Raw genomic sequence first — 27,482 nt, forward strand, 5'->3', positions numbered from 1 at the left:
GGGGACGTGCCCTTCCGGGTAGCTCCCAGTTCCATCCCCTGGCATGACGTGCTGTGGTATGGAACACCTCCTTGGCCAGTCTGGGTCAGGTGTCCTGTCCCCGCTTCCTCCCGGCCCCTCCTCCTCCCTGGCAGAGCATGAGACTCACAAAGTCCTTGGTCAGTCTAAACATCAGTGTTATCAGGTTTTTGTTCCCAAGCCAAAAGTCAAAAACACAGTGCTGCAACAGCTACTAAGAAGGAAAAAAAAAAAAACAAAACTGACTGCCACTGCTGAACCCAGGACAATACCTAATGGTGGTAGACAGCAAGGGACACCTACACCTTCTGTGAAAAGCTTTAATCATGATTTCATGAGGAGTGATGAAGACTTTTGTTCCCACCAACAAAAACAAACAGACCCAAACCAAAACAAAACCTCAAAACATAACAAACACCACATTACGTTTACCTTCAGGTACAGATTCAGCCCATCTCGGATCAGAGGCAGGGTAATCATCTATTAAGTCCACACTGATCTGAGTCACTGCCCTATCCAGTTCAGTATCAGAATCCAGATCTGTGTTACTTGGAAAGAGCTCAGCTACCATGCTTTGTGCATTGATTATATCTTTCCTGAAATAAAAGAAACACAAAGTATGTGAAACAAAAACAGCAGATAGGATTACAGGAACAAGCATCACTCAATAGTATTTTCTGATATCCTTTTTGTGAAGTGCTTTAGATTATGAACATCAAGCATTGTCTGGGCTCTCTTTGAACTGAGGATAAAAGGTATTCTGATTCTATGAATAAAGGTACTCTGACTCTTTCCAAGCAAGCAGGCTGTACAATTTATACAATGAAAAAGTCCATGCGAGGAAGTGTTTCGCGTCACTTTTTATTTTACTGCCTCTATTATTACTATTTAAGAGAAAATATTAATCATATAGAACTAAGTCTAAGTGTCTCTGGTAGCTAAGTCATCAAGTTTCTACTGCTTGCTTTAAAATCTTCTCAAGAGTACATGCAATCACTCTCACAAATGGTAATAGAGTAAAAGCTCCCAGGAAAATACTTCAGAAAATATAATACGTTATTCTTACACTACCACATCAAATTATTAATTTCTTCTAGTTCCATAAATATGACCCATCTTTTAATCAAAAGAACATTAAATTTTCATACTGGTTCACACTGCTTTCCTTACTACCTCCTACTTTCTTCTGATGCTGTTTACAACTCCCTTGTTAGCATCCGCAGTGTTACCAACTTTCATATTTGTTATCTGTGCACTCAGACCTTGGCTTCCCAGTCACCTCAGGACTTCACTACAACCATTTTCAGCAGCAGTTCTGTTTACTGACATGTCCACTTCCAAATATATGTAGATTTTCTTCCCAAATTCTGTGCATGTTCAGAGATTTTTGTCTTGATATCCTTCATTATATGTGCCTAATCCCCTTCATAATCTTTTATCTCACATGCAGCTCTACTTCAAAAGCACTCCTACTTCCTGTTATCTTAAATCTGTTCTTTCCATTTTCTTAAGACTCCTTAAGGAGATTAGTCCTACGAGGCTTTGTGGGATGGTATTGGTTGGTTTTTTGATTGTTTTTTTTGTGTGTGGGTGTGTGGGTGTTAACAAATATACATTAAAAACAATCCCCTCTAAGTATAAATAGCCTATGTCTATTGCCCTGGGTTCTTCTTATCTCTCTTCTTCCTCCTCTGTTTATATTACTCATCTCGCATCAGACCTTTCCAAAGCACTGCATGCCTCCCAACGGTCAAGTTGCTTTAATCAGGATAGCCTGATGAACAGTATTTTCTTCCACTCCCACTCTCCCGTAACAGTCCACCTAAAAAAGATCTTGCCACAAAATCTGCCATGCTAGTTACCTTTATGACCACATAAAAAGTAATTAAAGATATTCAAAAGTATTACTGGAAACAGCTATGCAAATAAAAAGGAGTACGGAAAAAATGTTTTTAACAACAAAACACCGCTTACTACAAGAATAAGGAAGTCAAAATAACAAAATTTAAAGTTGTTTCACTGTCAATAATGTAACTATAGAATTTACATAGAATTTACTATAGAATTACTTTGCAGAGTAAGCAAAGTCACTGAGATTACAGAAGTCTGCTTCTTTCTAGCACATATCACTTTTTCACTAGCCCAAGACATAGCTAATATTTTCCTAATAAAGATGCGCATGTGTCATTGAAAGAGTTTTGATTATAACAATACAAGAGTATCTTTGCCAAGACAATCTCTTACTCAAACATTAGAGTACCTTCAAGAATAGCAAACAAAGCCTCAAAAATCAAGCGCAATTTGTACCTGCAATACTGTAGAAAAGCAGCTTTCAGCAATTTAGTCTTATCTTCTTGTGCTATAAATTCTAGCCTAGTGGTTATGTCAAATGCAGGACTCTGAAAATTAAAAGTAAAAACTTCAGCCAAAAGACAAATACCAATCTTCATTATGAAATGAAAACAATTTTTCTAAGTAGTAACAACATGGATTTAAAGTAAAAATGCCACCTAGAAGCAGTTGTGTTTAAGCCAAACATAAGCCCATAAGATAGATCTCAACTGGAAATCACAGTGGTGTGACCTCAAACATTCTAATAAACTTCACACCATCTGTAAAAAAAACAACAAAACACCTTATGCCAACTTCTTTCACCAGTCAAATTTTTTATGATCATTATTTTACCATTTAAACTCAACATTTTTGACAGAATTTAGAAGGTATTTGTGAGCACTATCACCCACAAAAGCAATCTAAGTACAGACAAATCTAACTAGAGATTAGTTCAGTAAGAAAAACAGTTCTATCTGAACATACTACACACAGAGGTCTTCCACTAAAATACTAGTTAATAACAACTCATTTTAAGGGTGGTTTAATTGGAATAAGGATTGAAACTCACTTATCACTTAGAAATATTCTCTAATTTGTATTCTAACAACTTTTCTGATCTTCCTTCCCATTCCAGGGACATCTTGTCAACAAATTCCACATACATTTTAAACTAAACATGTTTGATATAAATTAGAGCTTAATAAATGCACATTGCACAAAATATCAATATAAATACTTTTATATATTTTAATAACATTATATTAGAATAAATATGTACATCTCAAACAGGGCAGAAACAATATTCAGCCACTATCCTTCTCAGTTTAGCTCGCAAGATTTTCACAGCACGATGAGGAAAGTGTGTCTCTAACACAAAGGAACAGACACATACGACTGAAGAAACCATCCTGCTCAAGAAGAGAGAAGGAAGTCTTGAGTCTCTGCATAGCATTATATCAGGCCTAGAGACATACAGTAATAAACCTACATGAAAAAAAGATTTCATAGAAATCTCAACTTCAAAACAAAGGAAAACAAAAAAGTTACCCAAACTGCCAGATATTATATTATTTTCTGGGTTTTGAAAACTGCCGTCATTACAAGCATTTAAGTCTCTAATTAAAAAAAATTCCATAACTTTAATACTCAAAACAAGTCAGGATTTCCACAGGGAAAATTCAAACCTGCCCGAAAAACAATTGTGTGTCTACACTCAAGTTTTCAACCAGCAAAGCAACCAACCAATACCTCACTTCTTGGTCCAGCAACAGAACAGGACAGGGAATCTTCAAGGTCTTCTGGAAGCACAGAAATGTTTTCCCTGGACAAGATGGTGGTAAGTCCGCTTTTTTTGGCAAAGAAGATGGGGAGGCCAGTACAGGAACCTGCTCCTAAAATGCTATCTCCTAAGATTGGACATAAATGCCATTTTAAGAACATGTAACAGTTTCATAGACAATTACCCAATTTTGTCTTGAACCAACTGACAGTAACTGACAACTCCACCTGACTTAAGAGAAATTGTGGGCACTATTTGCTACTCATGCGGAGTAATGCATGTTTAAAGAAAACCGCAAGTTTAAAGAAAACAAACAAACAAACCAAACCAAAAAACCACACAAAAACAAACGAACAAAAAACTCCAAAACAAAGCAACCCCAACCCCACCAAACAAAGACAATAAAAAAACCCAAACCAAGATTCAAGTGGTTCAAACTCTACCAAACGACTGATGTGCACAAGCTACTTGAAAACACCTCTGAAGGTCAGGATGAGAGAGACATCTGACACAGGCACCTAGTATGTAGGCTGAGCATTGACACCACGTTAACTTCAAAACAAACCTCAAAAACCATTCATAGTGAATGTTGGAAGAAAAAAAAAAATGGGTCCAACCCCTCTTTCCCCAACCAGAACCTCCATCCTCCTTTCATACATCAGGAGTGGATATCTACTTCATTTTCATTTGAAACAATGTAGAGTAAGCAATAACAATACTGGATATCATACCAGTTTTCTTTGTACACTCATGAGAAACTCCCGTCTTGAAAAATTTAATGAAGAGAAAAAGGAGCACAAATACAACGCTGCTCTGAATGAAAACATTCTATTAGAAAGCATCAGCAAAATGTTACTATTCCCCCCACATTACCTTGTATGCCAAATATGATTTTCTCCTGTGGTAAAGAAATTCTTCCAGTTCCAGTGGAACAAGCAAACACTTCATTTTCCTTATAAAGGTAAGCAGCATGGCTAAAGTAATCTGGGACTACCAGACAGCACACCACTTCCTCTTCTGACTGAAAGCATTACATATGAACAGTATCACATATACAACCAAAACCCTAAACAAACATCTAACATTTTAAAGGCTCACATGAGTTGCCTGAATTTAATTTTTAACAAGATATGGATATAACTTTTATTACTCAAACGCCATTACAGACAGTGGGGAGAGGGGGAAGAGTGGAAGAAGTTTACCAAAGAAAGTTAATGCCCAAGTTTGTGCTCTTTCTGCTGGAAGCATAAATGAGGTACACTAAGGACAATCAATGCGTCCTCCCCTCCCAGCAAGTCAGCAGTCTAGCAAGGACCAAAATACAGGCCTTTGTCCTGCTACTGAGTCTTAACAAGAGTCTGAGATCTGTTCTCAATCAACTGCATGTGTATACCACAAAATTACTCTCTGGAAATGTTCACGGACAGAACAAAAATTAAAATAAATCAGTAATAATCTGATGTTTAGACTTCTATATTTTGAGGCTTTTTTATCTTATTCTCCAAAACGTAAAGCACAAACTTTACATACACTATTAAATATTAAAAGATGCTAGCACATATTTTCCTCAGAATACTATCAATACGTACTTCCAATAACCTTAAGACAGAGAATTTGGTTTTCCTTTAGACAAAAATCTGACAGCTGAGTTATTCTGAAACACTATGCTCTCAACTCAGTTTCTGGGCCTTCACCTGCATACCTGAAAGGATGGATTATACTGTGTGACCTCCACAACAACATCATCAGACATCTGGTAGCCTTTATCTTCTACTGTTATCAGAGTGTAGTAGACAAGACATGGACGATCTCCAGGATGCCATGCTGCAGCAAGTATCACCAGTCCATCACTATTCAACCACAGATATCATACCGTTGAGAGATGATCATTAAGTATTTTACTGCTCAAACTCTACCACTTACAGATATCTAAGTAGAACCGCAAGTATTTTTCAATACTGTATTTCTTTTTGAAAGAAAGACTATTTGTTCTTTCAAGCTGTTTTATTAACAGCTTGAAATAATATTCATACTGCAGTAGAAAATTGAATGAAGACATTTGTGATTTTATATAATTAAATACAAGAGATACTGAATTCTCTGCATTTGCTGGAACAAGTTACAATTGTTTACTTGCTCTGTTTGTATTATAAAGACAAAACAAATACCCAAACCTGATAAAATGACACTAAAAAAGTAAAAATAATTATTCTGTGGTAAATAATTTGTAATGCTAAAAGATATAATGGCAGCATGAAGTATACAGGATAACCTAATTAACCAATATGACGTGTTTATTTTCTCAACAGTGGCATTTCAGTAAAATTAAATTGCAATTACTGACAAAGTTTTTGCAAGAAAACAGAACACATTTATCACATTAACGTCAGAGTTACCAGATGCAAGTGTACTTCCTCACCGATTCTGTTGCAAATCCATGTATTGTATATTTACTCCTCCTTTTATATCTTCATAGTTACTTTCAGAACCCTGAAAAACAATACATCTGACTTATAACTATATAAAAATAAGCTATTAAAGAAACACACAAGCCCTTTCCAGGTGAGCTGGCTCTTACCCAAATTGCATCTGTAATATGTTCTTTCAGGATCCTGTTGATATCCCAGCTGAGAATATAACGTTCTGATGAATCATCTATCTCCCATTTGTTTAGATTTGAACTTGTTAGCATATAAAAGCTCGATCTCTCTTTATCCCAAAGAACGCTAGAAATCTGCATTTAAAAAATGAAAAAACCAGAAAGGTTAAAGCACAGCATTAATATTTGGATGCAACAAACTAGACCACTCTTAGTACACAAAAAAGAAAATCATCACTTCCTTGGGCAACCTGGACAAGTTACATTACAAGTTGAGAGTATTAGAAAATTTCCAAGAGAAGTCTTATCTTATAGATAAAAGAACACCTATAGTGTTCTATAAACACACTATAGGTGTTTTAGAAGTTGGAAGAAAGTATGTTTCTCATCCATGGAGTTCATTGGCAAAGCTCAACCCAACCACCAACCCTTGGTAACCCTAATGAGGAAAGTAAAATTACAAGTTACTGTTAGTTTCTTCAAGTATTAATGAGGCTATCACTAGAAAGAAGCAGGACTTTGAATCCTTGCATATTCCCCAGTAAGTATTACTTCTTTAAAGTCTCCTTTTATTTACATGTAAAGAACAAGTCAGCTTTCTCCTTTACTAAGTATATAGATTTATTTGGTTTCTTTCTTACAAATTTCAAATAAATTTAAGTAACAAATGAGTGGAGTCTTGTCTTTTCATCATACATGTTTATTGTTTTTTTCCTTTCTTAAACACCAAGGCTAGAAATTACAATAAAAATTAAAGCACATTGTTATATGAATGTTATTCAAGCTTACCACGGCATCATTTCCAGGAGACAATATACCCAGAAGAGAAGAAACCTTCCTACCAATTCCAGAAAACATGCCCTGACCCTGTGGTAGGGCATGCTGATGGATCTTGCCAGAACTATCTGGTATCAATCGAACTAGCTGGCCGCTGGAAGATGATAAAATAAAACTTCCTCCCTAACAAAGAGAAAAGGCAACTATATTAAAGGAAAAAAAAAAAAAAAAATCACAATAAAATTGTTTTAGGAATGTAAGATAGAATTCTTTATGTCAGCTTGTAAGGATAAACACTAAACGAGAATCAGACACAATGCATCCATAGTACTTAAGAGCTAGCAAAGAAAATAAAAAGAAAGTATTATTCTCATTAAAAGACCATTTACACAAATTTTCCCCATTATTCTCTATGCTTGAATCACTGCAGTATACAACTCAAAGTATTCTTTTAAATTTTAAACCACATTTTTGAATACATATGAAAAGATATTAAATCAATCTCTAGAGGTACTACTACACTAAACCTTCATTATGTGAAATTATGAGTTAAGTAATGTCACTTGCACGCATGCATTTAAGACCTAAAGTGCTATTAAGCATACTGTAACTTTTTTATATAGATATATATATGATACATATATCTCACCCTATCCTACAGGACACTAATCTAAATGAACTGTGTAACAAATCTTCCACCTGGTTATGTCAAAAAATTGTCAAACATCTGACTGGTACTCATCACTGGCAAAGACTCATTTTCTTAGCACTGTATGACATTTTTATCCATGAAGTTCCATTCCAGTTTAACAACAGAACTAGTATCTCATGTAATCCATGGAATCTAATGATGAAAAATACTGTTACATTTGCAGTAAGAAAATGCGAAAAGTCTTGTGTGTTCTGCAAAATAAGCACTAGACTGTAGGTGCTTTTATACTTTGTTCTGGAAGCAGACTTTTGCAAGGGCATCCCTTGCCTGTTCTAATGGGTGCATCCACCTTAGGACTTCAATTAGCATCAAGAGTCTGTTTCTGAAACTCGTATCACAGAGCAGTCTGAGTGCACCAGCTCTACACCCTTTGAACCAAAGTAAACTGAAAGGTGGGTTCTGACCACTGACAGATGCCCATTTCATGTAGCTAGGCCGCATCTAGATTAAAGTAACAGCCCTGCATCCAAAATGACCAGAGCAGAGAGTGACATTGCCTCAGCACCAACTTTTTTACTTTACAGATTCTCAATTACTCCCTAACTTGCTAACAAAGACATAGCTTTCAGTCCCCCTACCACTAAGGCATACAAAAACCCAGTTGCTTTCAATTCAAAACTGATCAGTTTCTGTGTTAGAGGGAATGAACAAAGCCTGTTAGATGTACAACAATTTTTAAAAAAAATGAATGTTAAGGGCCTGGAAGTTGCTGAATTGTTTACCTGCACAGGAAACGTTCACGGAACAAAATCAAAAAGAAATTAAAAAAACCAGCACCATTTTCATCATCACAGTACACAAAAATTATGTTAAAAGTTAAATCTGCATAGTGATAGGATGACTATTTAAGTATGGTTGTCATACCAGTAATAATGCAGCTTTAGAACACTGATTGATTAATAACAGGATACTGCTAAAAACAAAAAGTTTCTCTAGTTCTGAATTGACATTGATATCAGTGTTTCAACTACAGGTGTGATAAAACCTTGCTTTCCTCATTTTGATGTCCAAAACTTGGGCACAATTCTCTAATAGGGTAGATACATATTAGTGTTTCTTAACATCTTGAAACTCTTAAGAAATTCATCATGAAGATCATTGTCTTTGATTAGGTTTACAAACATTTATGCATGCTGATGCCTTAAAATAATTTTTATAATACATGATATGAACAGATGTTGAAAAAGTGATAAAAGGTAACTGAATTGATAATAAGTAGTTTTGAAGATAACATACTGTAACACTGAATTGAGAGTTTTTCCACTCACACTGAATTGAGAGTTTTCCCCCATTTAGGCAGATCAGCAGCAGAAAACAATTTCTAAGAACAATTCATAATATGCTTGTTCATTACTTTCTTACAGAAATCTCTCCAATTCTGATGAAGTAGTTCTTTGGTTTTGTGAAAGCAGAGTTTCTACCACTGTAAGTAACCACAGTAGTAATACTGACACACCTCACAGGCTGAGGTACCAAACCGTTCCTGTTAACTACAAATTAAAGTAGTATTTGAATATAAATCATACTGTACTGTACCTTTACTGCTGTTAGGAAGCTGCACAGAGAGCCTCCAAAGTCTGTAAAAGTCTCCGTATATGAACCTTCATGAGCAAGACTGGGCCAGTAGCGCACAGAACCTTCACTGGTAGCAACCATTATCGCCAGAGACTTGAAGAGAGAAAGTAATTAACAGAACATGCAAGATAATACTAATCAGACTGCAGCTTTAAGTAAAACGTGATTTTACATATCAAGATTGCAGGTAACAAACACACAAAAAAGTAATAAACCCACACGGATACACACTGACAAACCTAGAACTGAATCACAATATTATTCTGTAGCATAACTTAATATCTGCAGGAACTGCTGCTTATTTTGCTAACTATATTTTCAACTGGTTCTTGTTCCTGATAATTCAGGGTCTGCTACTGAAATGCAAACAAGACTCACAATTGCAAGACAGGAAAAAGCTTCTGGAGAATTCCAGGTGCCAAGAATTATAAGCAACCATGGCAGACTTGAAATGCAGACTGTAATATAACAAAGAAACTGCTCGAGTGTCATTAAAAGAAACATTAAATCATACTTTGGTTCTTCTCTTCGTAAGACTTAAGCTCACAGTATGCCTACATTGGGGCTTCTGACTCAGGAAATCAGATACCAAATTCAAAGCATGAAGCAAGAGACCATTTGAACTAGAGACTTAGAAATCACTGTATCTATTCTACTGGTTGTTAAGAAAAATCACAGAACAATAGAAGAATTGTAGGAGCTATTATTGAGCTCCTTGGAGTTTTCTAACTATATTCTAACAGTAATATTTCTACTTCACTTTATAAAATTATAACATCCATGCATAGCTCACAAGCTGAAGAAAAATTAAATAATTATAAAACTTGGTTTAGGTGTTTTACTTGCTCTTAAACTTCTTTGAGTATGATTAGGTCATAGAGCTAATCACAAGATACTAAGATTGCTTTTCATCATCTGGAAGTGTAACATAGTAAGTCAAAAGAAAACATCCCATTACGTAGTCTGTGCTGCTTCTCCCTTCCGAAGACAACTGCTTATCCAGTTTTATTACAGCACCAGACATATTAACTGAGAACTACACCCAAGCTGAAAATGAGAGCTTCTTTCCTTCATGAATGATAGAAACAGACACATTAATATACTTTCAGAAGACTTAACGGACCTTCAAACTTCAGCCTCTAGCACAGCTATGTTACAAAAAGTCACTTAGGAAAGCAACCAGTCAACACAGATCAAATCATCTATCCTTCCAGCGCCAACCTCCTTATAAAGGCCAGCCAAGGGAAGGTGCTGGTGGCTTCTTATCCATGTGTACTCACAATTAAACCACTGCTGAATTTTTCCAGCCAGTATGCATTTAAATTGAACTTGCTTTGGCTGATTGCCCTGGTGTTTATTGTTAGCACAATACTTTTCAGTTTACTGTATTTTTGTGTGTTACAAAAGCACAAGCAATCCTGAGGAAAATGATTACTTCATCTGATCCTATCACATATAAATAATGTAACTTGAAAAGACCGGGATTTTGTTTATTTGATTTTTATTGTTTTTTATTTTTATTTTATATTTATTGCAAACTATCAATCCAGACCTTTTGACTATATAGTAGGCATTATACACCACCAAATGCAGTTGTCAAATAAGTACTTGATAAAATAGGATATACTCAAAGTATTTTTAAACACTAAAATACAAAAGTTGATCACCTGCAGAGAAGGCATGTCACCTGAGGAACCAAGACAAGATATAGCTGCTAAACTAGAACTCCACTGGAAATCACTGGGTGGCAGCTGTAGTTCCTTGCACAGAGATAACTGTAAGAATGGAAGGGATGCCATAATAAATGAGACTGAAAAAAATTATTCCTCTTCTACAAATGTTTTAGAGTTTTTGACCCTTTAAAAAATTAATTTTCAACTAGCCCATACACTATGTAAAGAAACCAAAAGAATAGCACAAGACATTTTCAGCAGGGTTGTTACAGCCACCGAGCAGCTAAAACCCACCTACTTGTACACTTTCAATCACTCTTTTTCTTTAGTTATTTCTGAATGTTTCTTGCAACACTACAAAACTGAATTATTTCTTGACCATTCCTTAATATAATACGCTAACAAGGCAGCGAAACAAAATTAAACTAGAAATGCTTGAGAAAGGTCAGTAGGTACTAACAGAGTGGAGAGGGTAAACGCTCCTCCCTTTCCCCCTCCCTCCCCAAATTAAACAATCATAAAGATTTTAACCCCTTGAAGAATCTCTACAGGTACTAGAATGCATAGACCTGACAAGCCACTGTAGAGTGCAGAATCTATGTAATTAATGTATGTTGCACTAATTGAAAGATACTGATTTTACAACTATGGTTTTCCTCTGACTGTTCTTGCTACCCACTGAAATGATGTTGAAACATTGCCCAGAGGGGAAAAATAATAATAACACTGCCATAAGAAACCCAGATGAAATGTAAGTTCTGCACAGCTGAAACTGGTTTTTTGACAAGTTGAAAATCAGTCCCAGAATAATCTAAACCAATCTGTAACATATCAACCAGTTTTTAGCTATTAAAATATGCTTTATCAAGTCTATCTAACATGAGACACGCTTATTAAAATCCTAAGAATTAACCCTAGTGTTAAGGTGACAACTAAAAATTAAGCAAGCAATATAAAAATGTTAAGCTTCCTCAAAAGCTGGAGTTTCAGTTACTCCAGTTGTTAGTATGACTTCATGCCAACCCCACTGCTTCTGGGGGAAACCAAACTCCAATTTATAAAGAAACTCTTGCTTTAAAAAAGACCACAACAGATTAGTTGTTCGACTAGCACAAATACAGAAGTTTTTCCATCTTGATCTTTCAGTTACCTTAGCTACTGGAGACTGACCAATCTTCCAAACAATCAGCCTCTCTTTATGGACTAGCCAGGCCCATCCACTTTCATCCACTTGAACACTCAGCTGGTCATCAGCTACATGGAAAGTAATTTTTGTAAAGCATTCATATTTTAAAAACATAGCAGAGTAATCTTAAAAGCAATAAACTTTCATTCTTATATGAAAATAAGAAATATATTTTCTATTAGATTAAATTCCATGTTAGAATTTCCATGTTTTTGAACAAGGCAACAAATTACTACACAGTTTGAAAATCCATTTGACAATTGCCCAATTTTTGAAAGTGAAAAACAAGGCAATTCTAGCAGCTATTTCCATCAATTTACAGCAGATTATAATAGCTTTGTGAATCGGTCAGCAATTTTAAAGATTATTTCTAATATACACATTTTTGGTTCCTCTTATACATACTATGAAAAGAAAACTCAGCCACAAGGAAAAACTGCTTAGGAGACCAACTTCTTGAACTCTGGGAAATGTCTGTATCACTGGGGCTTTTAGAAGTGGTAACAAATGGGGGCTAAAAATGAATTTAAAAAAATAGAGCATCCACTCTAGGGCACATCAGAATCAAAACAAGCAAAAAGGTGCGGAAAAAAAAAAAGCAACCAAACAATTAGCAAAAGTTACTAAAAAACTACTACTGGCTTTCTTTATAACCTCGGATTTTACAGTACATTGGTTAAGACCCGAAGAATATTTACGTGCATCCATTCCCACATGGGTGTTATTACAATTAGAGCTACATAGTTAATAAAACTGGATTCAAACCTAGGCACAAACATTTCAGTTTCCACTGAAAAGTCAGCATTTAAATAGCATCAAAAACACATTAACACTTCTCTCACCTGTCAATTTTCATGAGAAAAATAACAGATAAAATCAGTTCTTACCATCAGCTTTCCTCAGGGCTTCCATAACCTTAACAGGCAGAGAGGATCCAAACCCCTTAACATCATAGTTAATAGTCTCACTTGCTGAAGGAAGCTGGATAACTCTGGTAGGAGTTGCTCTTAAAACAAAAAGTTACAGTTACTTTTTTATTGTTTCTTCATCAGTTTCAACAGACATTTACATCATTAGTATTTATTTAGAAATAGATGTGATGAAATGGGTTTATGTAAAATAAACATGCTGCCTCTGGGAGCACCATCTAAAGCAGTAATTTGGTGACCTCCTTACAAGTTGTGAGCTGTCATCAAATTCCCTTCTTTTTTAGGGAACTGATTTTTGAATATGCATTCCGCCACCAGCAACACGATAACTGTTCAACTTCTCTGCAGCTGGTGTAGTACTGTGTTTTCAACTTTAGTCGAAACAGTGCTGATAACACTGATGTTTTTAGTTGTTGCTAAGTAACGTTTACTCTTATCAAGGATTTTTCAGTCCTGTGCTTGGACAGTGAGTTGGGGCATGGGAAACCAGAAGGGAAGCAGAGCCAGGTCGCCAGACCCAAACAAGCCAAACGGGTATTCCATACCACAGCACGTCATGCCCAGTACAGAAAATGGGGGAAGTTATCCAGAAGGCCCAGATCACTACTCAGATCAGGCTGGGTATCGGCCAGCGGGTGGTGTGCAATTGTATTGTGCATCATTTGTGTTTATTGTTTGCTTTTCCTTTTCCCCTTTTTAGTTTTATATTCTCTCCCCTTGTTATTTCCCTTATCATTGTTATTATTGGTGGTAGCAGTAGTGGGTTTGTGTTATACCTTAGTTAATGGGCTGTTCTTAACTCAACCCGTGGGAGTTACATTCTTTCAATTCTCCTCCCCATTCCTAAGGGAGTGGGGTGAGGGGAAGAAGGGGGAGTGAGCGACTGGCTGTATGGTTCTGAGTTACCGGCTAGGCTTAAACCATGACAACCTTGTACAGGTAGCTGAAAGCAAGAGCTTTCAGGCAGATCCCTCTCATTAGGCTCATTTAGGAGCATGCCTTAATACAGTAACTGAGACACAAGACCAACAGAATCCAATTGCTACACGTGACCAGATAACATATTTTCCCTTCCTTTCACTCTGTAAAGTTGAACGATTTTATCTAACTAAAAGTCTCTGTGTCTGCATCTGGCTTCTGGTTGTGTTCATAAGACTCAAGGAAGAGATTCTGATGGCAAGCACTTGAACACTTGGTGATTATTTTTTTTCTAACGATGACATTTTCTTAATCACTAGTCTCATTTTCCAGTAGGTCTCTCAACCATTACCAGTATTTTAGCAAAGAGCGAGCCTGTTCAGATCCTCAGTAACAGCAACCCAGCCGTGTATGGCAGGCTGTTTCCCCACACAACGAGAGAGTCAGCCACCCATGAACAGCGAAGAACCTGACGGGAGCTGCAGTCAACCCACTCCGCACCGGAGCAGCAAGGGATACTGTGAGGCCGCGGCTCGTCCCTGTGGAAAGAGTGGCTGGGGAAGAGCCCGGGAGACACCCCTCTCCCCTCAGTGGGCCGGGAGGCGGCTGCACAGTGGGCAAGCCCTGACCTCAGAGCTTTCCCTTTTTTTCCTGAGGGGAACACACCCCAGTTTCGGCCGGCGGAACTCACCGAGCAGAGAGGGTGCCGCTCCTCCGCGCCACCGGGGAAAACAGCACCGGGGAGCTGGCTACCGCCACGGCGGGCAGGTTCTTCCTGCCGCCCGGGCGGGAGAGGGGGCTGGGGGCGGCGCTGCCGAGGTTCCTGCGGGCCGACCCACCGGGCGTCCGCGGGGAGGCGGGAGCCGAGGGGAACATGGCTATAGCGACGGCTGTGGGGAGAAGAGCGGCGCGAATCCGCGCTCCCGCCGGACGCACAGTGACTGCGTCCTTCCGGGGAGGGGCGCGGTCCCTGCCAGGGAGGGGCGGAAACCCCGGCCAGCTGTCCTCACACCCAGAGGACTCTCTTTGAGGTAAGCGGGCAGCTGGGTTTGGGAACCGTTTTTCACTGAATGCATGAAGTTTTTGTGCTAACCAACTCAAGCAGATACACTCAAAAACTGCTGTTGAAAGACCATTGCAAACAGCTCTTTGGCACTTTTGGAAACACAGGTTTTCCACTAACACGAGATGCCTAACCTTTAAAATAGCCTGTGCTTGTCCCCAGATTTCTAATAAAAGGCCCCTACAACCACACAAAATATTCCATGCAAACCTTGGTATGTTTTACATTTATGATAAGTTACATTTATTAGATTTTTTACATAAATTACATTATTTACCTTCATGATAAATACCCAGTCATGCACTACAACTATTCAATAGTAAAGAATTTTTTAGTTCCCCTTTTATAAAGGGGAACTAAATTTTCTCATGGTAAGAAAAAACTGCATTGGTTTGTATGAGAAAGGTCTTTAAGAAAGTACATATGTACCTTCTACTTGGGGAATATATACTATCAATTAAACTAATTAGTCAAGACAAAAGCTAAAACTACCCATCATTTTCAAAAAATACATTCTTTGATTAAAAAGATTTATGACTGCTAAGCTTTATATGTGGATTGTGGTTCAATATGACTGAACCTGAAATGAAAAGGAGATAAACCTGAACTGCTTCATCTGGCAATACTGAAGTATGACTACCTGACAGTTTCCACACTTTTGACTTCATTTCATAGAATCATAGAATAGTTAGGGTTGGAAAAGACTTTAAGATCATCTAGTTCCAACCCCCCTGCCATGGGCAGGGACACCTCACACTAAACCATGCCACCCAAGGCTTTGTCCAACCTGGCCTTAAACACCACCAGGGATGGAGCATTCACAACTTCCTTGGGCAACCCATTCCAGTGCCTCAACACCCACACAGTAAAGAACTTCTTCCTTATACCCAATCTAAACTTCCCCTGCTTAAGTTTGAACCCATTACCCCTTGTCCTGTCACTACAGTCCCTAATGAAGAATCCCTCCCCAGCATCCCTATGGCCCCCCTTCAGATACTGGAAGGCTGCTATGAGGTCTCCATGCAGCCTTCTCTTCTCCAGGCGGAACAGCCCCAACTTTCTCAGCCTGTCTTCATACGGGAGGTGCTCCAGTCCCCTGATCATCCTCGTGGCCCTCCTCTGGACTTGTTCCAACAGTTCCATGTCCTTTTCATGTTGAGGACACCAGAACTGCACACAATACTCCAAGTGAGGTCTCACGAGAGCAGAGTAGAGGGGCAGGATCACCTCCTTTGACCTGCTGGTCACGCTCCTCTTGATGCAGCCCAGGATACGGTTGGCTTTTTCGGCTGTGAGCACACACTGAAGCTGGCTCATGTTCATTTTCTCATCGACCAACACCCCCAAGTCCTTCTCTGCAGGGCTGCTCTGAATCTCTTCTCTGCCCAACCTGTAGCTGTGCCTGGGATTTCTCTCACCCAGGTGTAGGACGTTGCACTTGGCTTGGTTAAACTTCATCAGGTTGGCATTAGCCCACCCCACAAGCATGTCAAGGTCCCTCTGGATGGCATTCCTTCCCTCCAGCGTATCAACTGAACCACACAGCTTGGCATCATCAGCGAACTTGCTGGGGGCACACTCAATCCCACTGCCTATGTCACTGACAAAGATGTTGAACAAGACCGCTCCCAACACCGATACCTGAGGGACATCACTCATTACTGGTCTCCAACTGGACATTGAGCCATTGACTACAACTCTTTGTCTGGAGAGTGCTTCATCCAGAGTCCTCCTGATCAGGCAGTCTGTAACAAATCCCCACAGTAATGTCCACCATCACTATTCTCCCTTTGACCTTGACCCACAAACTCTCTGTTGACTGATCACCTGTCCCCAGACAGAGTTCCGTACTCTCCAGCCTATCACTGATGTAAATAGCAACTCCCCCTCCCCATCTGCCTGGCCTATCTTTTCTGCCTGTAACCTTCCATTCCAACACTCCAGTCACAGGAGCCACCCCACCATGTTTCTGTAATGCGAATGATACCACATCCTTGTAGCCATGCATAGATCTCTAATTCCTCTTGTTTATTCCCCATACTATGGGCATTTGTATAGAGGTATCTGAGCCGAGCTCCAGATGAAGCCGGCTCATTGGCTGGAGCAGCTGAAATATCTCTACATTGCTCCGAGCATTTATTGTAGGTGCTGGCAACTGACTGGGTGTGTTGGGATGGAATGATGCCCCCCTCCCCCAACACATCTAGTTTAAAGCATCCTTGTCCATTCTGGCAAGCCTCCTACCAAAGCAGCTCTTCCCCTTCTTTGTCAGACCAGCTCTACCACCCTCCAGTAGACCTGGCCTCCCAAATTGAGTCCCATGTTCTAAATAACCAAGCCCCTGACTATGGCACCACTGTTCTAACCATTTATTAACCTGCCAAATTCACCTGCCCTCTTCAGAGTCCTCTCCTTTGACCTGAAAGATTGACAAAAAGACAATCTGAGCTCCAGAGCCCCTAACCAGCTCTCCCAGGGCTCTGTAGCCCTTCTTAAATGTTCTCCAGGCTACTGCTGTCTATATCACTGGCACCCTATATATACACCTATATATACACCTTATCCTTGATGCCATCTTAAGGCATGTCAAGGATAAGAGGGTTATGAGGGGCAGTCAACATGGCTTTACCAAGGGGAAGTCATGCTTGACCAACCTCATAGCCTTTTATGAGGAAATAATGTTGTGGATGGATGATGGCAGAGCGGTGGATGTGGTCTACCTTGACTTCAGCAAAGCATTTGACACAGTCTCCCACAGCATCCTCATAGCTAAATTGAGGAAGTGTGGTCTGGATGATCAGGTAGTGAGGTGGACTGCGAACTGGCTGAAGGACAGAAGCCAGAGAGTTGTAGTCTATGGGGCGGAGTCCAGTTGGAGGCCTGTATCTAGTGGAGTGCCTCAAGGGTCAGTACTGGGACCAGTATTATTTAATATATTCATCAATGATTTAGATGAGGGAATTGAGTGTACTGTCAGCAAGTTTGCTGATGACACTAAGCTGGGAGGAGTGGCTGACACGCCAGAAGGCTGTGCTGCCATCCAGCGGGACCTGGACAGGCTGGAGAGTTGGGCAGGGAGAAACTTGATGAAATATAACAAGGGAAAGTGTAGAGTCCTGCATCTGGGCAGGAACAACCCCAGGTTCCAATATAGGTTGGGGAACGACCTGTTAGAGAGTAGTGTAGGGGAGAGGGACCTGGGGGTCCTAGTGGATGGCAGGATGACCATGAGCCTACACTGTGCCCTTGTGGCCAAGAAGGCCAATGGCATCCTGGGGTGTATTAGAAGGGGGGTGGTCAGTAGGTCGAGAGGGGTCCTCCTTCCCCTCTACTCGGCCCTGGTGAGACCGCATCTGGAATATTGTGTCCAGTTCTGGGCCCCTCAGTTCAAGAAGGACAGGGGCCTGCTGGGGAGAGTCCAGCGCAGGGCGACAAAGATGATTAAGGGAGTGGAGCATCTCCCTTATGAGGAAAGGCTGAGGGAGCTGGGTCTCTATAGTTTGGAGAAGAGGAGACTGCGGGGGGACCTTATTAGTGTATATAAATATATAAAGGGGGAGTGTCATGAGGATGGAGCCAGGCTCTTCTCAATGGCAAACAATGATAAGAAAAGGGGTAATGGGTATAAACTGGAACACAAGAGGTTCCACTTAAACTTGAGAAGAAACTTCTTCTCAGTGAGGGTGACAGAACATTGGAACAGGCTGCCCAGGGAGGTTGTGGAGTCTCCTTCTCTGGAGACATTCAAAACCTGCCTGGACACATTCCTGTGTAACCTTATCTAGGTGTTCCTGCTCTGGCAGGGGGATTGGACTAGATGATCTTTTGAGGTCCCTTCCAATCTCTAACATACTGTGATACTGTGATACCCACATGGGCCACAAGAAGTGGGTAACAGTCAGTGGGACTTACTAGACCAGAGAGACTCTCAGCAACATCCCTGATCCGTGCCCCTGGTAGACAACACACCTCCTCGAGACTGGGTCAGGCTGACAGATGGATGCTTCTGTGCCTTTCAAAATAGAGTCCCTTACTACTGTGACCTGCCGCTTCCTCCTGGCGGCACGAGGAGTGATCCTCTTTACTGGTGCATCAACAGGATGTTCATTTGGTACATTTGGTGTTTCCTCGTTAGCCCCCTGCAGAGCTGTGAAGTGGTTCTGGGTGGGGATGTCAGATTTTGGAGGAAGCCCCTTCCTTTAGTTGTCCTCTTCCTCCTTTCTTTTTTTTTCTTTTTTTTTCCTTTTTTTTTGTTGTTTTCCTTTATTGCTAGCTCCCTGGATTACTGCCCTCCTCCTTTTCTGTATGTGCTGTGGTGGACGCCTGTGGGCCCTGCACAGTCTGGGCCTGGAGCAAGCAGTCTAGCTCCTCTCAAGCTTCCCTGACATCTTTCAGCCTATTGGCAGCGTCCCGCAGCTCAGCCGCTGCTGCAGCAGGACCTCCAACAGGGCGCACCGAGCGCAGCCCTGCCCGTTGTGCACCTTCGCCTCAAGAGACCAGTGCCGGCACTTCCTGCACCCCGAGCTCTGCGCTGCAGCCTCCCCTCTCATCGGCTCTGTCTGGTGCCGCCGCTGGAGCAGCCAGAGAAAAGCTCCCAGACCGTGCGTTCCCCACCCCGCGCGCTCCCCACTCGTGCTGCCGACGCCAGCTTCCGCGCCCTGCGCTGTTCCCTCACTCCCCGGGCCGGGTTTTACCCGCTCAGGGCGGGGCCGTCCCTCCTGGCACCGCCCCTGTGAGTCCCTGCTCGCCTCAGCGGCGCTGCCGGCTCCTGGGCAGGGCTCGACGGGGGCTCGGCGTTCCCGCCGCTCAGAACTGAGGCTTCTACCCTCGGTGTTTCCCAGCGCTCCGGGGTTGAAGGCTCCTCTGGAGCTGTGCACCGCGGCAAATGACTCCCAGCAGAAACAGGGAGGTTATTCTTCCCCTGTACTCAGCACTGGTGAGGCCGCACCTTGAGTACTGTGTCCAGTTCTGGGCTCCTTCAAGTTTAAGAAGGACGTGGAAATGATTGAGCGCGTCCAAAGGAGGGCAACAAGGCTGGTGAGGGGCTTGGACCACAAGCCCAACGAGGAGCGATTGAGAGAGTTGGGGTTGTTTAGCCTGGAGAAAAGGAAACTCAGAGGTGACCTTATCACTCTCTACAATTTCCTGAAAGGAGGTTGTAGACAGGTGAGGGTTGGTCTCTTTCACCAGGCAGCAACTGACAGAACGAGAGGACATAGTCTCAAACTGCTCCAAGGAAGGTACAGGTTGGATATTAGGAAGAAATTTTTCACAGAAAGAATAATAAAATATTGGAACGGTCTGCCCAGGGTGGTGGTGGAGTCACCATCCCTGGATGCGTTTAAAAAGAGATTGGATGTGGCACTTGGTGACATGGTTTAGTCGAGGTGTAGGGCATGGGTTGGACTCGATGATCTTGAAGGTCCCTTCCAACCTGGTAATTCTGATTCTGATTCTTTTGCTTTGATTTACAGTAAAAGCAAAACATGAACATTTAGTGGAGTATCAGTATACCATTACACTAATATAGTGTCCTTCTGTATAGCCTTCTTCATTACACTCCATGCAGCAATGCTAACTCATCATGTTATTTTTTTATCAAATCAAACAAAACAGAAAATGCACACACAAACAAGCAAATGGGGAAAAACTGAGTAAAATGCAAGCTGCTATCCACATTTCCCAATATCCATGAACAGTGACACTCAAATTATTTTAAAAACACAAAACTCCTCTTCACATCTCATTTCTAAAATATGTAAGATGATGCATCATGATGCAGCATGAGCAGTCAGTTTGTGCCGTGTGACTCGTGCACATACACTTTAATACACTTCCTCAGGGAATTACTTCGCTTCCTTTTGCTGTCCCAGCCCCATGTTAAAAGCTCCATCTTCAGGTGGAGGATACAACTCAACTTTTAAATCTCATTTTCAACACAAATAGTTTATGCTGATATTGGTTAGAGACTAAACCAGTTCTTCACCTGGGACTCATGTGGTATTTGTTTTTCACATGAAAAGATGAATGTCCAGCAGGCAATTCTGACAATACTAGTGGGGTCCTGAACTAACAGAAGGGAAATAGTGGGCTTATAGCTTCCTGGAAGCTATTGGGAGAACTGGCTACCCTGGATTTGGAGAACTGAAGTTCTTAATGATTTTTTTGCGTCGGTCTTCACTGGCAAAGGCTCTGACCGCACCACCCAAGTCTTGGAACGCAGACGCAGGGACTGTGAGAATGAAGACCCTAGGCCCACTGTAGGAGAGGATCTGGTTCGAGACCATCTTAAAAACCTAAATGCGGATGACTTTCTGGCAAAGAATGGCCACATAACCAGATCAGCAAGTGCCTACGTGGAGTTCGACATGAACCAAGGGACTACTAAAGGTGAAGGAGGATGGGAGTGAGGCACTGGGAGTAAGAATCCCAGCAAGATAAGAAGGAGCTGGAATTTACTGAGTTGCTAAATTGAGGACTGTTGGAAAATTTTGAAGGTCAGGTTCTCACACCTGTGCTTAACCAATTATATGGTAGTTGTTAAGGGCCTCACAGATATGTATCCAATCACAATGGGCCAAGTTAGTGTAAACAACTTTAAGCAATAGTATATAAAGAGTTAGTTTTCTATAATAAATGGCTTTGTCTGATCACATTGATCTCCGACTGAATCCTTTCCGCGACAAATGGCGCCTGAACAGGCTTTCTCACATTGAAAATGAAGAACGCGTTGCTGCTGGGAAGTCGATCTGGCAGGATCGGGATTCATCCGGCAGGATCGGGATCCGGCAGGACCGGAACGCTACGGAGCCTTTGAGCCCAGGAGGCAGACGCCTCGGAACGCTACAGAGCCTTTGAGCCCGGGAGGCAGATGCCTCGGAACAGATCAGAGCCTGTGAGCCCAGGAGACACTACAGTGGAATTCAGATGAGCAGCCGAGTGTTCGGAAAAGGATTAAAATGGGGACTCAATTGAGTAAAGAAGAAGCAGCAATATTTAAGCTCTTCCAGCATATCCTCTTTACGAGAGGGATAGAGTATGATGACTCTATGTTAAAAAAGTTGTTGCTCTGGAGGAAAGAGAAAGACTTAATTCAGGGTATTTGCGAAGCCTTTGAGCTTGGGACTTGGGAAAAGATCGGGGCATGCTTGTGGGACGAAATTACCCTTGGGTCTAAAGAAGCAAAATCTCTAGCTACCCTGTGGCGGTTACTAAAAGAAACTATATCCATGATGAAGGTTGAGCAACAAGTAGTAAAATCTGCTTTTGTGGCTTTTTCTGACTCGCCTTCACAAAACCGTGGGGAACTGGCTGCTGTGGGTCCGACACCTGATGCCGTAGCTAAGGGGGAACTGCCTGCCACTTCAAGCGCAAAACCTCTGGTTCAAAAGCTTATGCGCCCTAGGGTGCAAATGTTTGAGGATCCAGCGCATCCTCCCTATCCTGTGCCGACAACGCCTTCACCAGCGGCAGCAATAACTAGTGATTGGGATTTTGAAAAGGATGATGTACCGTCAAAACGCCCTGACTTGAATCCTTTTCGTGCCGCTACCACCCCTGAGCCCAGCCCCCAAATTCCCCCACCCGCCCCTTACGTCGATGCCGGCCGGCTCGCCCACCCCTCAAGCCACCATCACAGCCCCTGCCCCGCCTTACAACCGCTTTTACGCCGCCCCCCCACCGCCTGATGCAGAAGAATGGGAACCTCCAGAGGAGGACAGTGAGACTCCGAATTTATACCCACCCGTACCATGTACACCATCGTTAGTGTTGCCCCAACCGGGACCAAAAAGTGAGCAGGATTGGGGGCACTGGACTAAGCTTATAGATAAAAATTTACAGGAGCTATGAGACCAATTGGAGCAAATTGGAGCAAAGAGAGAGGGGCGCGAATCAGAAAAGTTAAACAAGGTTAATCCTTTTGTTACAGCCTTGCCACCGACCTTGAACCCCCTCTGGAAGCTAACCCTAGTGCCTTGAGATGGCGAGGTCTTATTCAAGACGCAATCATAGACGGCACTGTTCTGCCGATTGACATTCTCGCTCCGTTTCCAGTTATTATGAATGCTCAGGGACAAACGCAATGGACTGCTATGGACTGGAAAATCATAAAGGAACTTAAGGGAGCAATTTCTCAATATGGGTTGTCTTCTCCGTATACACAACAAATGTTAACTGCCTTGTTTTCTAGTATGGTCTTAACTCCCAATGATTGTCTTAAGGTAGCTTCAGTCCTGTTAACTCCTTCGCAGCTACTACATTTTAAAAGTGGGTTTGAGGAGCATGCTGAAAGAGCCGCTGATGACAATTTGGGTCGCAATCCTAATGATCCCTTACATGGTGTTACATATGAAATGTTAATAGGGAAGGGACAATTTCACCCTGATGCAGTACAGACTCATATGAGAACTGAGGTGTTACAGCCAGCACAGCAATTGGCCTTAGCTGCTTTGAAAGCTGTGCCAGAAGCAGGAAAACCTAATCCCTCCTATATGTCGATAAAACAGGGAATTACTGAGCCATATATGCAATTTATTGATAGATTGACGGCAGCTATTGAAAAGAATATTGATTTGGCACCTAATGCTAAAGAATCTGTGCTTATGTCCTTGGCCATGGAAAATGCTAACCCAGCTTGTAATTGTATTTTACAGGTTTTACCGAAATCTGCTGGCTTGCAGGAAATGGTGGACGCTTGTTCTAAGGTGGGCACGGCTGAGGAAAAGGCAGAATACATGGCTACTGCCTTTGCCGCTGCTGTCAAACCTCTGTTATGCAAGGTCGAGGTGATCGAGGGGGTATGAAGGGCGTGAGATGTTGTAATTGTGGGCAAATGGGACATCATATAAAACAATGTACAATAAAGAAAACTAACCCAGCAGGTGGTGCTTCAGGTTTTACAGGTGGTTGTACTAGATGTGACAAACATGGACATAAAGTAACTGAATGTCATTCAAAGTAAAAGAAAGATGGAACTCCGCTGGGAAACTTGAATGTGAGCACGATGCCACCCCGCGCGATGCCACAAAATCAGAGTGTTTGGACTGCGTCCCCTCCGCTACAGCAGGGAGTGCCAGAGTGGACGTGGCAACAGCAATAGATTTTACCGTAACTCATACCTCTCCAAACTGGCAAAAGTAGGTATCACAGTATCACAGTATCACAGTATGTTAGAGATTGGAAGGGACCTCAAAAGATCATCTAGTCCAATCCCCCTGCCAGAGCAGGAACACCTAGATAAGATTACACAGGAATGTGTCCAGGCGGGTTTTGAATGTCTCCAGAGAAGGAGACTCCACAACCTCCCTGGGCAGCCTGTTCCAGTGTTCTGTCACCCTCACTGAGAAGAAGTTTCTTCTCAAGTTTAAGTGGAACCTCTTGTGTTCCAGTTTATACCCATTACCCCTTGTCTTATCATAGTTTGCCATTGAGAAGAGCCTGGCTCCATCCTCATGACACTGCCCCTTTATATATTTATATACACTAATAAGGTCCCCCCGCAGTCTCCTCTTCTCCAAACTATAGAGACCCAGCTCCCTCAGCCTTTCCTCATAAGGGAGATGCTCCACTCCCTTAATCATCTTTGTCACCCTGCGCTGGACTCTCTCCAGCAGGTCCCTGTCCTTCTTGAACTGAGGGGCCCAGAACTGGACACAATATTCCAGATGCTGTCTCACCAGGGCCGAGTAGAGGGGAAGGAGGACCTCTCTCGACCTACTGACCACCCCCCTTCTAATACACCCCAGGATGCCATTGGCCTTCTTGGCCACAAGGGCACAGTGTTGGCTCATGGTCATCCTGCTGTCCACTAGGACCCCCAGGTCCCTCTCCCCTACACTACTCTCTAACAGGTCGTTCCCCAACCTATACTGGAACCTGGGGTTGTTCCTGCCCAGATGCAGGACTCTACACTTTCCCTTGTTATATTTCATCAAGTTTCTCCCTGCCCAACTCTCCAGCCTGTCCAGGTCCCGCTGGATGGCAGCACAGCCTTCTGGCGTGTCAGCCACTCCTCCCAGCTTAGTGTCATCAGCAAACTTGCTGACAGTACACTCAATTCCCTCATCTAAATCATTGATGAATATATTAAATAATACTGGTCCCAATACTGACCCCTGAGGCACTCCACTAGATACAGGCCTCCAACTGGACTCCGCCCCATAGACTACAACTCTCTGGCTTCTGTCCTTCAGCCAGTTCGCAGTCCATCTCACTACCTGATCATCCAGGCCACACTTCCTCAATTTAGCTATGAGGATGCTGTGGGAGACTGTGTCAAATGCTTTGCTGAAGTCAAGGTAGACCACATCCACCGCTCTGCCATCATCCATCCACAATGTTATTTCCTCATAAAAGGCTAGGAGGTTGGTCAAGCATGACTTCCCCTTGGTAAAGCCATGTTGACTGCCCCTCGTAACCCTCTTATCCTTGATATGCCTTAAGATGGCACCAAGGATAAGGTGTTCCATCACTTTCCCAGGGATGGAGGTGAGGCTGACCGGTCTATAGTTACCCGGGTCCTCCTTCTTGCCCTTTTTGAAGACTGGAGTGACATTTGCTTTCCTCCAGTCCTCAGGCACCTCTCCCGTTTCCCAAGACTTGGTAAAGATGATGGAGAGTGGTCTAGCAATGACTTCTGCCAGTTCCCTCAGCACCCGCGGGTGCATCCCATCTGGACCCATGGATTTATGGATGTCCAGATTGCTCAACTGGTCCCTAACCCATTCCTCATGGACTAAGGCAAACCGCTCCAGTGACCTGACTTCATCTGAGGTCTCAGGAGTACAGGGTTCTTCAGGACTGCCTCCGGCAGAGTAGACTGACACAAAGAAGGCATTCAATAACTCTGCCATCTCAGTATCTTCTGTCACCAGGGCACCCATCCCATTCACCAGTGGGCCAACCTTGCCTCTGGTGTTAGTTTTATCAGCTATGTATTTGAAAAAGCTCTTTCTGTTGTCCTTGACCCCTCTGGCCAGATTTAATTCTAAGGAGGCCTTAGCCATCCTAGCTGCCTTCCTACATCCTCTAGCAGCAGCCTTATATTCCTCCCAAGTGGCCAGCCCCTCCTTCCATGACCTATAAACTCTGCTCTTCCACTTGAGCATACCCAGCAGTTCCTTATTCAGCCACGCAGGTCTCCTGGCACTCTTCCTTGACTTCCTACGTGTCGGGATGCTCAGCTCTTGAGCTTGGAATAAGCAATTCTTGAATGTCAACCAACTATCTTGGGCCCCTTTACCTTCAAGCAGCCTTGCCCATGGGACTTCCCCTAGCAATTGCTTGAAAAGGCCAAAGTTTGCCCTGCTGAAGTCCAGGGTTGCAATTCTACTTGCTATTGTACTGGTCCTACCACACAAGATCCTGAATTCCACCATCTCGTGGTCGCTGCAACCAAGGCAGCCCTCAACCCTTACTGCTTCGACCAGACCCTCTTTGTTAGTGAGGATGAGATCCAGCAGCGCTCCTCTCCTGGTTGGCTGATCCACCATTTGCATGAGGAAGTTATCATCCATACACTGGAGGAACCTCCTGGACTGTGGCTGGGTTGCTGAGTAGTCCTTCCAGCAAACATCAGGGAAATTAAAATCCCCCACGACGACCACGTCCTGTGACTGTGAGGCTGCTCTCAGCTGCTTGTAGAAGGCCTCATCAACTTCCTCACCCTGATCTGGTGGCCTGTAACAGACACCCACAACAGTATCGCCCCTGCCAGCCTGCCCCTTAATTCTCACCCACAGACTCTCAACTCGCTCATCCCCTTTTCCTGGACAGAGCTCAGTACATTGCAGCTGCTCTCGCACATAAAGAGCAACCCCACCACCCCGCCTGGCTGGCCTGTCTTTCCTGAAAAGGTTTAGTGATTGCACCTGAAAAGGTACAGCGTAATGCCCCATGGAGATACCTGGGGTGGATTATTTCCAGAACTGAAGTTAGGCCCCTGAAGATTAAGATTACTACGAAGATAAGAACCTTGTCAGACGTGCAGAAATTGATAGGCGACATTCAGTGGATCTGTTCCTTATGTGGAATTACTAATGACGATTGGCAGAACTAATGCCTCTTTTGAAGAGCAAACCACAGACAGAGGAAAAGAGAACTCTGTCAAAAATCCAGCATGAGGCCCTAGCCCATATTATGGCTAAAATATCTACTTCTTATGCTTCCCAATGGAACCCAGATTTATCTATAACTTTGTTTGTTGTAAACAATCAGTATCATCCATTTAGTCTGTTGGCACAATGGAATCAGCAGAAAAAGGATCCCTTGTGTATATTGGAATGGATCTTCTTAACTTATCTTTTGTGCAAAACTGTTACTACACGGTTGGAAGTCTTTGCCCTTTTAATTAAGCGAGGTCGTGAACGTTGTCAAGAAATTCTAGGTAGTGATCCGTAGCAAATTTGTTTACCCCTTAC

General features: G+C 42.3%; 1 protein-coding gene across 1 annotated transcript in view; it reads right to left on the minus strand.

The window, feature by feature from the left end:
* NUP133 (nucleoporin 133) overlaps nt 1–14,914 on the minus strand; it is a 37,927-nt gene extending 23,013 nt beyond the window's left edge. Inside the window, exons 1-13 of the mRNA XM_080615585.1 lie at nt 14,692–14,914; nt 13,041–13,159; nt 12,118–12,221; nt 10,962–11,069; nt 9,256–9,387; nt 7,020–7,190; nt 6,210–6,365; nt 6,051–6,121; nt 5,334–5,481; nt 4,505–4,652; nt 3,601–3,758; nt 2,326–2,417; nt 451–614 (exon numbers count right to left, since the gene is read on the minus strand). Of these exons, the coding sequence (XP_080471711.1) occupies nt 451–614; nt 2,326–2,417; nt 3,601–3,758; nt 4,505–4,652; nt 5,334–5,481; nt 6,051–6,121; nt 6,210–6,365; nt 7,020–7,190; nt 9,256–9,387; nt 10,962–11,069; nt 12,118–12,221; nt 13,041–13,159; nt 14,692–14,876 (1,756 nt within the window). The 5' untranslated portion in view covers nt 14,877–14,914. The remainder of the gene's footprint in view (nt 1–450; nt 615–2,325; nt 2,418–3,600; nt 3,759–4,504; nt 4,653–5,333; nt 5,482–6,050; nt 6,122–6,209; nt 6,366–7,019; nt 7,191–9,255; nt 9,388–10,961; nt 11,070–12,117; nt 12,222–13,040; nt 13,160–14,691) is intronic.
* Nucleotides 14,915–27,482: the final 12,568 nt, after the last annotated feature.

Source organism: Psittacula echo (genome assembly GCF_963264785.1).
Source record: "Psittacula echo genome assembly, chromosome: 4".
In the NCBI taxonomy this organism is placed as follows: domain Eukaryota; kingdom Metazoa; phylum Chordata; class Aves; order Psittaciformes; family Psittacidae; genus Psittacula; species Psittacula echo.